This window comes from Halichoerus grypus, chromosome 3, assembly GCF_964656455.1.
Source record: "Halichoerus grypus chromosome 3, mHalGry1.hap1.1, whole genome shotgun sequence".
Classification (NCBI taxonomy): domain Eukaryota; kingdom Metazoa; phylum Chordata; class Mammalia; order Carnivora; family Phocidae; genus Halichoerus; species Halichoerus grypus.
The window spans coordinates 3103409-3117622 of NC_135714.1; the positions used below are offsets into that span (position 1 = coordinate 3103409).

Sequence of the window (14214 nt, forward strand, 5' to 3'; positions counted from 1 at the left end):
TTTATAGCTTGCATTTTTCAAGCACTTGGATTCTGCCAAGGGCTGTGACTTACCTTTAAAAAAAAGTCTTGTTTTGTTGAGGTATAACTCACCATACGATTCATCCACAACCGTGCAGTGTGGTGCAACCACCAGTGCTGTTTATTTCCAGAATGTTTTCATCACTCCAGAAGAAATCTTGGCCCCATTAGGACTCATTCCGCAGCTGCTGGCAGCTGCCAGTCTACTTTCTATCTCTATGTATTTGCCCACATTGCACATTTCATGTAAATAGGACCCTGCAATATGTGATCTTTTGTGTCTTGACTTCTGTCACTTAAGGTAACACTGTCAAGGTTCATCCAATGATATTTCACTGTATGGATAGTCTACATTGTGTTTATGCATTCATCAGTTGATGGACATATGGGTTGTTTCCACTTTTGGGGGGTTATAAATAATGCCACTATGAACATTCGTGCACACATTTTTGTGTGGATATTTCTTTCTGTTTCTCTTGGGTGTATAGCTGGGAGTGCAGTTGCCGGGTCACATGGTGGCTGTATATTTAAACTTTTGAAGAACCATCAGCCTTTCCCAAAATGACTGTGCCGTTCTGCATTCCCACCAGCAAGGCACGAGGGCATGAGGGTTCCACTCTCTGCACATTCTCATCCATGCATGTTATTGTCTGTCGGTTTGATCCTGGCCATCGTAGTGGAGGTATCTCATTGTGGTTTCAATTTGCACTCCCTGATGGCGAATGATGCGGAGCATCTCTTCACCTGCTCTTTGGCCATCTGCGTATCTTTGGAGAAACCTCTATTTGAGACTTTTAAATTGGGTTGTTTGGCTTTGTTATTAAGATTCTTCACATAGTCTGGGTGCAAGTCCCTTATCAATATGTGATTTGCAAATATCTTCCGTTCTCTGGTTTGCCTTTTCACTCACTCACTGGTGTTCTTTGCAGCAAAAGTTTTTGAGTTTTATGAAGTTGAATTAATCTACTTTTATTGTTTGTGCTTCTGATGCCGTGTCCAGGAAGGCATGGCCTCGCCTAAGGTTGTGAAGATTTACTCCTACCGTCCCTTCTTCGAGGTTTTAGTGTTAGCTCCTATATCCAGGTCTATGTCCCTTCTGAATTAAGTGTTGTGTGTGTGTGTGTGTGTGTGTGTGTGTGTGTGTGTAAAGAGTGGGCCCTCATTCCATTGCACGTGGACATCAGGCGGGGTGGGGGGGGCCCGACACCACTTGAGAAAACTGCTCCTTCCCCAGGACGTTGTCCGGGCATGCTGGCCAAAGGCAGTTGATCCTACATATCAGGGTTTACTGCTGGACTCTTAGCTCTGTCCCGTCAATCTACATGCATCTGTCTTCATGTGCCGCCATATCAGTTCCCTTTGCGGCAAGTTTTGAAATCAGGCAGAACGGATTCTCCAACTTTGTTCTTTTTCAAGGTGGTTTTGTCTATCCTGGGTTCCTTACATTTCCAGGTAAATTTTAGGATCAGCTTTTTAATTCCTGCAAAAAAAAAAAAAAAGCCAGCTGGGATTTTGATGGGGACCACACTGGCTCTGTAGATGAGTTGGCGAATATCAGTATTTTAACAATATTGAGTCCTTCTGACTCGTGAACAAGGGGTGTCTCTCCATTTACTAAGATCTCAGGTTTCTTTCAAAAATGCTTTGTAGTTTTCAGAGTATAAGTTTTACACTTCTTTTGTTGAATTTATTTCTCCATATTTTATTATTTTTGATGCTGTCATGAATTGAATTTTTCTTCATTTCATTTTTGAGTTGTTCACTGCTAGTGTATAGAAATTCAGTTGAGTTTTGCATATCGATTTTGTACCCTGTAAACTGGCTGAGCTAACGGATTCTAATCATTTTTTGGTGGATTCCTTAGGATTTTCTATATACATAATCATGTCATCTGCAGATAAGAGATAGGTTTCTAATCAGGATGCCTTTGATTTCACTTTCTTGCATGACGGCACTGGCTGGAGTGTCCGGTGGTGTGCTGATGAAAAGAGGCAGAGTGGACACCTTTATCTTGTTGCTGATGTTCGGAGAAGGGCATTCAGTCTTCTCTATTAACGTATGATGAGAGCTGTGGGCATTTCATAGACGCCCTTTATCAGGTGGAGGAAGTTCCCTCCTGTTCCCAGTTTGTTCAGAATTTCTGTCACGAGAGGGTGTGGGATTTTGTTGAATGCTTTTTCTGCATCCGCTGACACGATCATATATTTTTGTCCTTTATCGTGTTGGCATGGCATATTACATTGATTGACTATTTTCTATTCTTTTTTTTGTTTTTTGTTTTTTAGAGAGAGAGAGAGAGAGGTGGGAGAGGGAGAGGGAGAGAACCCCAATCAGACTCCACGCTCAGCTGGGGCCCAACGTGGGGCTCAGTCTCACGACCCTAAGATCATGACCTGAGCTGAAATCAAGAGTCAGATGCTCAACCGACTGTACCAGCCAGGCGCCCCCTGATTGACTTTCACATGTTGAGCCGCCCGTAGTTTCCTGGGGGCACAGGTCCCTTGTCCTGGTGTGTGATCTTTCTCCTGTGGGGCTGCATTCGGGCTGCAGGACTGGCTCAGGAGTTGTTCGCCTGTGTTCCTAAGGGATGCTGCTCTGTAGCCCTCCTTTCTCGAGACGTCTTTGGTTTGGGATTCAAGGTGCTGCTGGCTTTATGGGGCACCCTACAGAGGTGTGCCCTGTGCCTCTGTTTTTTGGGAGACTTTGTGGATAATTGGTATGTTTCTTTAAATGTTTGGTAGAATTCACAGTGGAAGCCCCATGGCTTGTCTTTGTGGGCAGTTTGTTGATTCTCACCCAGCGTCTGTGTGCATGGTAGGTCTGTTCAAATTTCCTACCCCTCCCATTCACCTGTGGGGGGGGGGGCGCGTCCCCTCCGTGCCTTTCCCCTCTTGCGCGCGCGCACACACACACACACACACACACACACAAGTTCTTTTGTCACGAGATCACGCTCCCATTGCTTCTCAGTATTGAGCAGCCATACTCAGAGCCCCGCGTCCTAGACTGTTTCCACGCTCAGCGGGTCCATGCTCGGGACCCCACTCTCCTGCTGTTCCTCTAAGTCTGGGTTCACCAGCCCCTCCTGTCCTGGGCCTTGATGAGCCGGGGCACTGTGGAACAGGAGCCAGTCCTCTCAGAAAATTTCAGAATGATCCTTTGGTCAAGGGGGCTGGGCTTCGGGGTGCCTGCTGTTGGTGGGAAGCCAGGTGTCTGTCAAGAGAGTTCAGGACGAAAGTCTGTGTTCAAAGGCTCTGTGGCAGGTGTCCCATGTCCAGGCAGGCTTGTAGAGGACCTTTGGTCCTGTCCCGTGTGGCCAAAGTGGACTGGCCAGCGTTATCCAGACTCCAGAGGGAGGCTTCCTGGGCCGCGAGGCCTGGCTGGGCCTCGCAGGACGGGCCTAGTGGCCCCGAGAGGGCGAGGTGTCCTCGGGCCAGGCTGTAGCCCACAGAGCCTCTAGCCTCAGCTGCCCAGGGCTGCCCCCTGCGATTGGCCGCCTCCTCACCTTGTCTTCGGGGAAGGTAGACATGAGGTCTTGTACGGTCATTCTCTTTTGCCAGCCCTTCGGGAGTCTGTTTGCTTCTCTCCTACTTGTCACACGGCGCGCCCACACTCTGCCTTGGGTGGGTGAATGGGCCAGCTCGCTGGCTCAGGTCGTCTGTCTCCTGCAGGCTGATGCCCAGCGATGGTGCCCCCATTGGAAGGCGGCACTGATGCCCTGCTCCCAGATCTCCCCAAGGGGCCCCTGCAGGCCTACCGCGCCCGCGCCTCCTTCTGCTGGCAGGAGCTGGTGCTGTTCCTGGAAGGCGAGGACATGCTGCGCCTGAAGGTGAGGGGAGCTGGCAGTGGGCCGGGCTGAGCCCCGTGGCTGTGCCAGGTGTCTGGTTCGTGGGCGCTGGCAGGCCGTCTGGCCCCTGAAGGCCCCAGCAAGTGCCCCATGTGGCCCGGGTCCTGGGAGCCCTCTGGGGGAGCGTCACTGCCGCCCGGGGAGGAGCTCAGGCTGATTTAGCTTCTGAGGCCTTGGGTCCCTGTGCTTGTGACTGGAACGACTTCCATCTGGCCCTGGGTCTCTGGGCTGGACCGGGGCTCATGGAGCAGATCGTAGTGAGGGTCCGTCCTTGGCCTCCAAGTGGGCCACTCCCATCTCCTCCATTTCCAGAAGACCATCTTCTCAGCTTTGGAGAATGACCCGCTCTTCGCTCATTCGCATGGGGAAGATCTCTCCCTGGAGAAGTACCGGGAGCTGAGCTTCCTTCGCTGCAAGCGGGTCATGGAGTACAGCCTCCTCCCCGTGGAAGAGATGGTGGCCAGGCCTCTGTCGGTCCAGACGCTCATCACCTGTCTGGGCATGTATGACTGGTCCCTGGCTGTCAAGTTCTTGCTGCACATGCTGGTGAGTGGGCAGGGAGGAGGGCGGAGGAGGGTGCCGCCCAGCCAGGCAGGAGGCCGAGGCACGGACAGAGCAGGTCCTCGTTTATGTAAAGGACGCACAACCCGTGCGATGTAGACAGGGCCCGCGGGGTGTGCTGCTGGCCAGTGTTTGCTGGCTTGTAGAGTTTCGTGGGGATGCGAGCATTTGGGGAAATGTTTCTTTTAAGAGAGTTCTGAGAAATAATAGAGGAAGCAAAAATGGAGATGAGAACACATGGGCAGATCTCGTGAAGCCTTAGGGAGAAGTCCTGCTTTTCTCAGCTGTCCGTGCAAATTGGCACACAGGAGTCCTTGACGAGAATGCCGTACAAGTTAAAGCCCCATAAGAAGAGGAGCTTTGGGACTTTTTTGCTTTACACCAACCCCCTGCCCCCCCCAAAAAACCCCACAAAAAGCAAAACCAGCAAGGAAGGGGAAGCAGGTCAGAGGGGACGCTGGGGCTCCCATTACTGGTACACAGGCAGAGGTGAGGACGTGTCCATGGCCTCGGCAGACACGCGGCCCGCCCCTGGGGCTCTGATGGGAAGCTGGGCTTGCCTGCCCGTCCTGCACCCTCGCCCCTCCGCTCCCCCTGTGCTCCCCCTCCACGCCCCCTGTGCTCCCGTCACCCTGCCCGTCCGTCCCCTTGGGACTTCCCTCTGGCATCTTAAGTGTGAGGTGCTCCTGCTTAAGTTACATGAACTGCTCGGGCCGGGGACGCAGGTCTCACCCCGGCCATGGGCATTACAGCGTGTGCTGTCCCCAACGCCCCAGAACAGCAGGACTCTTTAACTTGTACCTGTTGCATGATGTTTTTGTATTTCCAGACTTTTGGATCAGCGATTTACAGCTCCGGTTCTGAAAGACATTTAAAATACCTTCCAAAGATCTTCAACATGGACGTGAGTTGAAAGCCCCCGTGAGCTGTGAGCCCACGTTCTTCTCCCCGTGCACCTCAGGGCGTAGGAGGGAGTCCCCGGGGGCCGCACCGAATCCCCAGCAGTCGGTGGGTCTAGCACGTGGCTCTCAAAGCCAAGCCTTCAGTTTTCTTCTGCTCCCGGGAGCAGTTCCTGGTTCTGCGCTGCCCTGGCGAGGCTGCTGTCAGCTCGCCCAGCCTTCTGTCCCGCAGGCTGGGGCTATGGCGTCCAGCATGGCCCCGTGACCCCGTAAGACCCCAGCCGGTTGGGTGAGGGGGTGGGGATTTGGTGCTTTGGCCTCTAATTTAGTCCTTCCGGAAAGACAGTGGCAGGGCCCCTCCAGGAGCGCGCAGAAAGAACCTTTCTTGCCTTACACCATTTTGTGCTTTGATACTAGATTTTTGGATGCTTTGCGGTGACTGAACTCAGTCACGGGAGTAACGCCAAGGCCATCCGAACAACTGCTCACTACGACCCCACCACCGAGGTAGGTATTACATTCGCATCGGTCTCGGGGCTTCGAGCATGCATAACGTGGGGTCCCTACACTCAGAAATCTGTCCTTGTACACGTGTGCTTCTCATGCACGCTGAGATCGTCACCCTGCCAAGTGGCGGCTTGGGACATAGAGAGTTTATTTGTTCACCAGGCAGCCTGTTGGTGTTGGGTTCGTACATGTTCAAGCTGCCCACGCTTTCTAAAATGAACAGTGTGAAGAAGATTCTCCTTGACCCTGGTCCCTTTTTAGCTGCCTGCTCCCCATCTGTGGCCAGGCTCTGCCGGCCAGGGGCCTGCCCTGTCCACTCCTGCCCCTGCATCTGGCCCCTCGGACCACATGGCTGGTGAGCACCGTTGGCCGCTGCCATGTGCGTTCCGCTAGCAGATCCGTGGCTCGGGTGTTGTTCTCAGCACTGGGCACTCACGGGCTGTGTCCTTGCTCTTGGGGACCAGACGCTCTGGGCTCTAGTCGGGGGAGTCAGATGTCAGCTAACGGAGTCATGATTTATCGGGTGGTCGGTGCTGCGGAGGGAAGCGAGGGCAGGGAGAGGATGGGGCGCACGGGTCAGGCAGCCTTCTCTCTCCATGACCTCTGTGCCCTGCCGTCCCTGTCGCTGGGGTCAGTCTCCTCTGCTTCTCTGAGGACAGTGCCCTCCGCCGCTCTTTACACACTGGTCTGGTGTTTCGGGATCCCCCCGCCTTCCCCGTGTTGGTAGCAGAAAGCGTAACAGAAAGTGAAGCCCTGTGTTCGTGTGCTCGCTCATCACTCATCCGTTCTCCAACAGCGCGGGCCGAGTGTGCACCTGCCAGGAGTGCACAGGGCCACAGCCCTGAGGGGAGCTGCCGGCGGGGCAGAGCGGGGCCAGGGGAGAGGTGGTCGCCGCCCGGCACGACAGCCGTCCACAGCAGAGTAGGGCGGAGAGAGAGCTGCTCAGCCACGGCCCCCTTTGGCTTTCCAGCCACCAGATACCTCTCTCTGAACCCAGGTTTTTCTGGCCTGGCCTCGTCTCTTTGCTCTGCACCCTGGTGCCATGGGCTCTCCATGCTAGGCGGGGAGGCAGGGTGAAGCCTGGTGTCCACGGGGCAGCCTAGTTCTGACCCGCTGCCTGTGGGCATCTGCACCTAAGTGAGGATCAGAGCATGACGTCAGCTGCTGGGACCGGGAGCCCGGGGCCCTTTGTGGGCTGCTGGTTAGGCGCCCGTGTCGACAACGGGTGCTTGCTGAGCATCTGGTACGTGCCAAGCACTGCTTTAAGGGATGGGGCACCCAGCGGGGAGCACAACAGGTCAGCCTCTGCTCTGGGGGTCGCCTGTGCCGGAGGGGAGACACAGACGGACGGCAGCAAGGAGAGTTGGGTGTGCCGGGGACCGTGGAGACACGGACGGGGTGGGGCAGCGTGCTGCGACCCGAGCAGTGGCTGGGTGAGGGACAGTGACAGGCGGTGGCCCCACGGAGAGGTGAGCCGAAGGCAGGACCGGCAGGCCTACCCCTGCCCTCGCTTTTCTTTAGTGGGGTCTCGGCATCTGGAAGGTAGTCACCGGGGCACTCGGAGTTGATAACCCGGTACACACCGCCGGGCCTCGCAGGGACATTCCCCGTGTGCTCTTCTCAGCTTCCCACCCACAGGGAGAAGGAAACCTGCCCAGCATTTGCCCGCAGTGGCCTGTACGCAGATGACCCGCTGCCAGAGGCTGGCTCTGCCCAGCTACCCAGCCCTCCCTCCCAACCCTGGGATAGCTCCCATCCTTCCCCCACATCGCTTTACTCCCAGCCCAGCCCCCAGCCCGGCCCCCCATTGCTCCTCAGCTCGTCTCCTGCCTCACTGAGCACCCAGTGAGCCTCCCAGCACCTCCCTTGATCCCTGGGCTCGTTCACTCCGACGTTTCCAGGGTCCGCCTTGTGCTCCTGGGCATGTGGCCCTCGTGGAGCTCGTAGGTGGGAGACACCATGGAAAGAGAAACAGTATGTCGTTGGTTAGTGCCCATGAGGAGAGAGGGAGGAACACAGCAGAGGAGGGGCTGCACTTAAAGGCTGTGGCCAGGGAAGGCGCCCCAAGGGGGTGAGGTCTCGCAGTAAGCACCACCTGGGCGCTGGCCAGCTGCCGGAATATTGGGCGTATATTTTATCACCTGACGCGAGTCCTCACTTTCCACAGATGTGTCCTCATTAAGTCATGGGGCCGAGGAATGTGCTGTGTCTAAAAACAGGGCTCCCTGCGCCGGACCCGAGCTAAAACGTTCAGGCGCTTCTACTCTTCCTCAGGGATTTTGAACAGAATGTTGAATCTATGGAAAAGGGAAAGGAGTTCTGCACGTGTTTTAGTTGTTGATTATAACTTTGATTATTACTTTATTATTATTATTATTATTATTATTTTGCGCAGGAATTCATCATACACTCTCCTGACTTCGAAGCTGCCAAATTCTGGGTTGGCAACATGGGCAAGACAGCTACCCACGCCGTGGTGTTCGCTCAGCTGTACACGCCAGGGGGGCAGTGCCACGGCCCGCACTCCTTTGTGGTGCAGGTGAGCAGTCCCGGCCGGGTGGCCTCGGCCACGGACGCGCCGCACCGTCCAGAAGCGCCTTCATGGCTGCGGGGGGCGGGGGCGCTTCTAGCTTCTAGAGAGCACAGACCAAGGGAAAGGAGAACCCCCTGGCATGCACAGGACAGCCCACCCGCCCCCAAGAGGGGAAGATCCAGTCCCCAGTGTCAGGGGTGCTGGGGTCGATCAACCCAGTCTAGACCCGGGGTCACCCGAGGGAGAGACTTTCCATCCCTCTGGTGACCATGTCGCCATGTTTTCAGCTGCTCATCACAAACCTGGGCTTGCCAGCCCCACCGTCCTGTGGTTCTGCCCAGCAGGTATGAGGTGGGTTCCAGTGCTGACGCGAAGTCCGACTCGGGGGCCTAGATGGAGCCTGTTCCCGGGTCACAAGCAGGAAGCTACCACCAAGGGGTGCCCGGGACTGACGGCCAGGCCAGGGCTCCCGGCCTCCCTGGTGGGGCCCATTTCCTGACTGCTCAGGGCTGCTGCAGTGTCCTTGAACCCCAGGCTTCTGGAAGCTTGTCCAGGACCTTTCTGCCTTGGCCAACTGGATACTGAATGGGAACCCCGCTTCCCCCCACCCCGACCCCATTCCGGCATTTCTGTTAGGATCTTTCTGGTGAGGGGCTCTCGTGAGAGAAGAAAGTCAGTCACATCCTTTTTTTTTTCATAATTGAGGTGAAATTCATACAACATACAATGAACCATTTTGAAGTAAACGGTTCAGTGGTATTTGGTGCTTTCCTAGTGCTGTCTCTCGTTCCAAAACATTTCCACGTCTAGGAGAACACCCCATACCCACGCTCACTCCCGACTCCCCCCCGCCCAGCCCCTGGCAACTGCTAATCTGCTCTCTGCCTCTGTGGGTTTGCCTGCTGGACATTTCACGTGGAAGGAGTCCTACAGCATGACCTTTCCTGTCTTGCTGCGTTCACGTAGTATGGTTTTGAAGTCCACCCATACCATAGCAGGTCCCAGAATTTCCTTACTTTTTCAGGCTGAATAATCCACTGTATGGATTCGATCACAATGTGTGTATCCACTTGCCTCCTGATGGACGTTCAGGTGGTTTTCACCTTTTGGCTGCTGTGAACAGTGCTGTGAGCGCTCACGGGCAGGGGTCTGTTTGAACCCCTGTTTCCATTCTTCTGGGTAGACGCCCAAGAGTGGACTTGCTGAGTCCTATGGTGATGCGGTGCTTAACTTTTTGAGGAATTGCCATACTGCTTTCTACACTTCCCACCAATTTGTATACCCATCTGCGGTGTATGAGGGTCCCAGGTTTTTCAGAACCTCCCTGATACATATTTTCCTTTTTGTTAAATAAGCACACTGGTGGGCATGAGTTGGTATTTGTTGTGCTTTTGGTTTGCATTTTCATAATGACCTATGACGTTGAGCTTCTCTTCGTGTGCTGGTTGGCCGCTCCTGTATTTTCTTTGGAGAAATGTCTGTTTAAGTCCTTTGCCCTGTGGAACTACGCTAAGCCCACCCCCACTCCCCTACCCAAGGGAAAGGCAAAGGCTGTTTGCCCAGAGCTGGCTGAAGCAGGGGGGCGGCCACCATCCCTCGGGAACCTGCGGCAGTCCTGAGCCTGGTCAGGGGATCGGGCTGGGCTTCGTCAGGTTGGTCCTAGGCTGGTTAGCAGGACAGAAACGAGGGACGCTGACAGTCACCGATCGAGCCCTGGCCCGTTGCCACCGGGTGCTTGCTGGCCTTCCTGCACTGCTCGCTGTGGGCTGTGGCTCACGGTCCTCCCGTCGCGTGGCCAGGCTGTCGTCCATCAGTGCCTCTCCATCCAGCTCTGAATTGGGTGGTTTTTCTTCTTACTGTTGAGTTCTGAGAGCTCTTCACGTGTCCCGGAGACTCAACCCTCATCCGATAGATGATTTTCTCTCATTCCATAGGTTGTCTTTCTGTTTTCTTGTTTGTGTCCTTCGAGGCATGAAGGGTTTTAATTTCAGTGAAGTCTGGTTGGTCCCTTTCCGCCTTGTTGCTCGTGTCCTTATCTTCAGTTCACATTTGAGCCACTGAAGCCCAGATGTCGCTTTTCATGACCTCCGGCCACCATGCACTGCTTCTGTGAGTACAGGCTTGTACCTGAAGTGAACTTCTTGTGGAGACTGGGCTAGCATTCACTTTGTTCAGAGTTTCCGGCCCTTCAGTCGAGAGATCCGTGGTGTTTCACTCTCCGGCGGGACCGTGTCGCCCCTCCATCCAGCAGGACATTTCTGCGTGCCTAGTGTGCGCCAAGCGAGGGCTCATGGGTGGCGTGTGTCCCCGTCCTCGTTGAGGAGAGCATGAAACGAGGACTCACCAGGCTAGTCAGAGATGCGACACATGCTACGGGTTGTAGCCGATCTGGTGGAGGGCTGTGATTTTTCACAGGTTTGTTTGCTCAGGTCAGGTTGGCAGACCTCACAAATTGTAAATGGACATGGTCACATTTATTTGTGATAAGTATGACGTTAACTAGTTCCGCTTTGGGCATTGGTCCGCTCCCTTTCCTTGACTGGGAGGTTAGTTCAGGATTTGTGGCAACTGCATGGTCATCGATTTCCACGTGAACCGGGACTTGCCCCCACACTGTTCTTCTCTGCAATTCCTCGAAAAGCGCCAACCTGTTTTCTTTCAGTGCATCTTCTCTCCACATGCACTTCCTTTCCAACTTTGTTTTTTTTTTTAATTTCAAAATGTTATGAAAAGTTAGCATCCGAATCTTCACCAGGGCTTACTGAAAGATGAGGAAGGGGGAAAGAGCATTTATGTTTGGACTTCAGCCTTTGTTTTTATCTGAAATACCATTATTGTGACATTCAATCAAATCAGATGGTTGTTCCACCAAAATAAACGAAAGCAAGCAATTCTGCAAATAGCTAAACTTCCAATAGCACAAACACACTGTTTCCTTAAAGCAGAGTTTCTTGCCCTGTGCCGTGGACCTTTGAGCTGGGTGAGCCTCTTGTGGGGCCGAGCCGTGCGCGGTGGGCATGTTCCACCCGCTGTGTGCCCAGGGTGCCCTCCAGTACGGACAGCCAGAGGGTCTCAGACGGGACACCCGGCCCCGGCGGCGAGGGTTGGGAGTCGCTACCGTACCGGTGGTCTCGGGTGCGGCCCCGTGTCCCTGGCGTAGCACTCCCACGGCCAGGAACCATCCACTAGCTACATCTGTAGGGTCTGGGAAAGTATATTCATGGAAACCCGCTTTGGGAGCAGAGACCTACAGGACTAATCTCAGGCTCTGTCTCCTCCCGCGCGCGTGCGCCCCGGTCCGGCGGCAGCCTGGCGCGTAAACCCGAGGCCGCAGTACTCCTCCAGCCCGGTGCCGGAGCTGCCGCAGAGGCCCAGCACCGCAGAGCTGGGGGCCGGGCATCTGACGCCAGTGTGGGCAGCCCCCACCCCCCGCCCGCGCCCCCAGGCTCCAGGGGGCAGTCCAGCCCCTGGTGGCCGCCAAGTCACTGGGCCTGTGGCCGCATCTTCTCTGTCTCTTATAGGACACTTGTCATTGGATTTGGAGCCCACCTGGGTCATTTGGGAGGACCTCATCTCCAGATCCTTCGCTTAATTACAGCTGTGAAGACCCTAGCTCCAAATAAGATCACGTTTTTGAGGACACAGTTTCCCCCACAGATATAGGAAGGGAGTCTGGGGCTCAGTCCCTGAGGGTTTTTAACACATTGGTTTTCATTTCCGTGAGGTCCTAATGGTTGCCTTTTGTTGTTTTCTGTGCATTGTGCAGATTCGGAACCCCAAGACCCTTCTTCCCATGCCAGGGGTGATGGTTGGCGACATCGGGAAGAAGCTGGGGCTGAATGGTGTAGACAACGGGTGAGTGTATGCCCTGACCTCGTGGTCACAGTGTTCTCTGTGGGGTCGCTACTCAAGGGTGCTAGCTCAGGACGTAGACGCCTGCTGCTGTCAGCCCGTGGGCTGTCCAGCGCTGTCCCTGGCCCTCCTAGACACCTGTGGGGCGCACGCCTCACCTGCCCCGTGGAGCCGTGTCACACACACCTGCATCACGTACCCGTGTCTCACACACATCGTGTCATGCACAGCCCCGCATCACACACACCCCATGTCACCCACCCCGTGTCACCCACCCCTGTGTCACACACAGCCCGTCTCACACTGTGTCACACATACCCACATCACACACACTTGTGTGACACACACACCCCTCGTCACAGCCCCGTGTCACCCTCCCTGTGTCTCACGTACATTGTCTCACGCACGCCGTGTTACACACACACCCACTGGCCTGGCCACCACCTGACTGTTTCTGGAACAGCTTTCATGGTCTGCATGTGCTCAAAAGAGGTATGTGAAGTTTTGCTTTCAGTTAAACTCGAGGGCATATTTTCACAAGTATAAATACATTCAGACTTGTTCTATCTCCGTGTGGCAAGAACGGGTGAGGATTTTCCATTCCTTAAAAAGGGCACTTTGAGTTTACAGAGTTGTGCTTGAAAAAGCATTCCTCAGCTTTCAAGTAATAAGTGGGAACACTCCAGGGGTGCTGGCACCCAGGCTGTTCTTAAAAAGTGGTATCTGAACTCACTGCAGGGCGGCCTCCACTGCGGCCGGTCGGAGCGGCCCCACGGAGGCCCAGGCGCAGCGGCCGCTCCTGGGCAGGGCCTCAGATGCTCCCAGCGGGGCCTGCAGAGCGGCTGGTCTATAGCTGACCTTTGTTTCATACTTGGGAGGGCGACCTGCAGGGGTTGGCCTCCTGCCTGGATGCCGGCAGGGGCCTGGCGGCCGGCCGGCATTCCTCACCTGCAGATCCTCCAGATGCTTTCCAAGGAATTTGGGAGGGGCTACTCCAGCCCGCCCTGCGCCCAGCCCCGGGTCTCTGCTCTTCCCTGGGGGTCCTGGACGGTGCGCTGCATCTTTCCTCCAAGGCTGGCCCGGACCCAGGGTATGGTGGAGAGACGAGCGATACCCAGGGGACAGTGTCTCACCCGCTGTCCACCCACTGCACGGCTCTCAGTAAGCATCTTCCAGGCGTCAGGCCCAACGGCCCCATTGTAAAAGGGTCAATGAGATCCACAGAAACTGCCAAGGAGAAGGAGGTGGCTCAGTGAGAACGTGGACAGTGGGCCGTTGCCACAGAATGGGGCCACCCTGTAGTGGTGCCAGGGGGCCACCAGTACCCGCTGCAGGCCGAGTGAGAGGAGAATCATGATGGGCCTCTGAGGAGGTGGCGGCGCTCTGAGGGCTGCCTCCGCAGGGATCACGGGAGAGCCGGGCCTGTTGAGGGTCGCGGCAGGTGCCACGTGGCTGGAGGCAGGGAGGACGGTGGGGCTGGGGGGTCAAAGGGACTTGTTTAGGTGTCACCACTCTGATCAGCGGTTTGGAAAGGCCCATGCTACTGTGCAGGACGGGCTGAAGAGGTGGGTCTGCAAAGAGCCCAGGGGTGATTGTCGCAGTGAACCGGACCAGAGGAGGTGGGGGCTGAATGAACATGGATGGAGGGGAGGGGGAGGTCAGGACCCTCCTTGGGCAAAGCTGACACCCGGCTTTGATGGGGTGCTTGACCCCATCTTGGGGGTAACCGCAATTCGAGCAGGAGCTGGTGTGAGCAAAGAGGGGTGCTCCCCTCTCGGGCTTGGTGACGCTGTGCTCTCAACCATGGCCTCCTGTGGGCTAGAAGAACATTCTGGGTGACATTGAAAGTGCTCTTGGTAATCAGATAAGTTGCTGTGGGAACTGTCAATATTCTTAAGATGGTTTGGGGTTTTTGCTCAGTTTATGTAGCATCCATTCCTTTGTATAATACTCTTGTCCCTTAGATTGTTGTGAAAAAGTTTTCCCAACCTGACA

The 14214-nt window shown here is 55.2% G+C and overlaps 1 protein-coding gene across 4 annotated transcripts in view; it reads left to right on the top strand.

Annotated features, from left to right (window-relative positions):
* ACOX3 (acyl-CoA oxidase 3, pristanoyl) overlaps positions 1 to 14214 on the top strand; it is a 39824-nt gene that overhangs the window by 1379 nt on the left and 24231 nt on the right. For 3 of the 4 annotated variants that reach the window (XM_078068333.1, XM_036085688.2, XM_036085686.2), the window contains exons 2-7: positions 3692 to 3849; positions 4180 to 4413; positions 5258 to 5332; positions 5745 to 5834; positions 8230 to 8373; positions 12134 to 12222. In XM_078068333.1, coding sequence (XP_077924459.1) covers positions 3706 to 3849; positions 4180 to 4413; positions 5258 to 5332; positions 5745 to 5834; positions 8230 to 8373; positions 12134 to 12222 — 776 coding nt within the window. In that variant the 5' untranslated portion in view covers positions 3692 to 3705. Of the gene's footprint in view, positions 1 to 3386; positions 3542 to 3691; positions 3850 to 4179; positions 4414 to 5257; positions 5333 to 5744; positions 5835 to 8229; positions 8374 to 12133; positions 12223 to 14214 lie in introns of those variants that run through there. The other variant, XM_078068332.1, reaches the window with a different exon arrangement.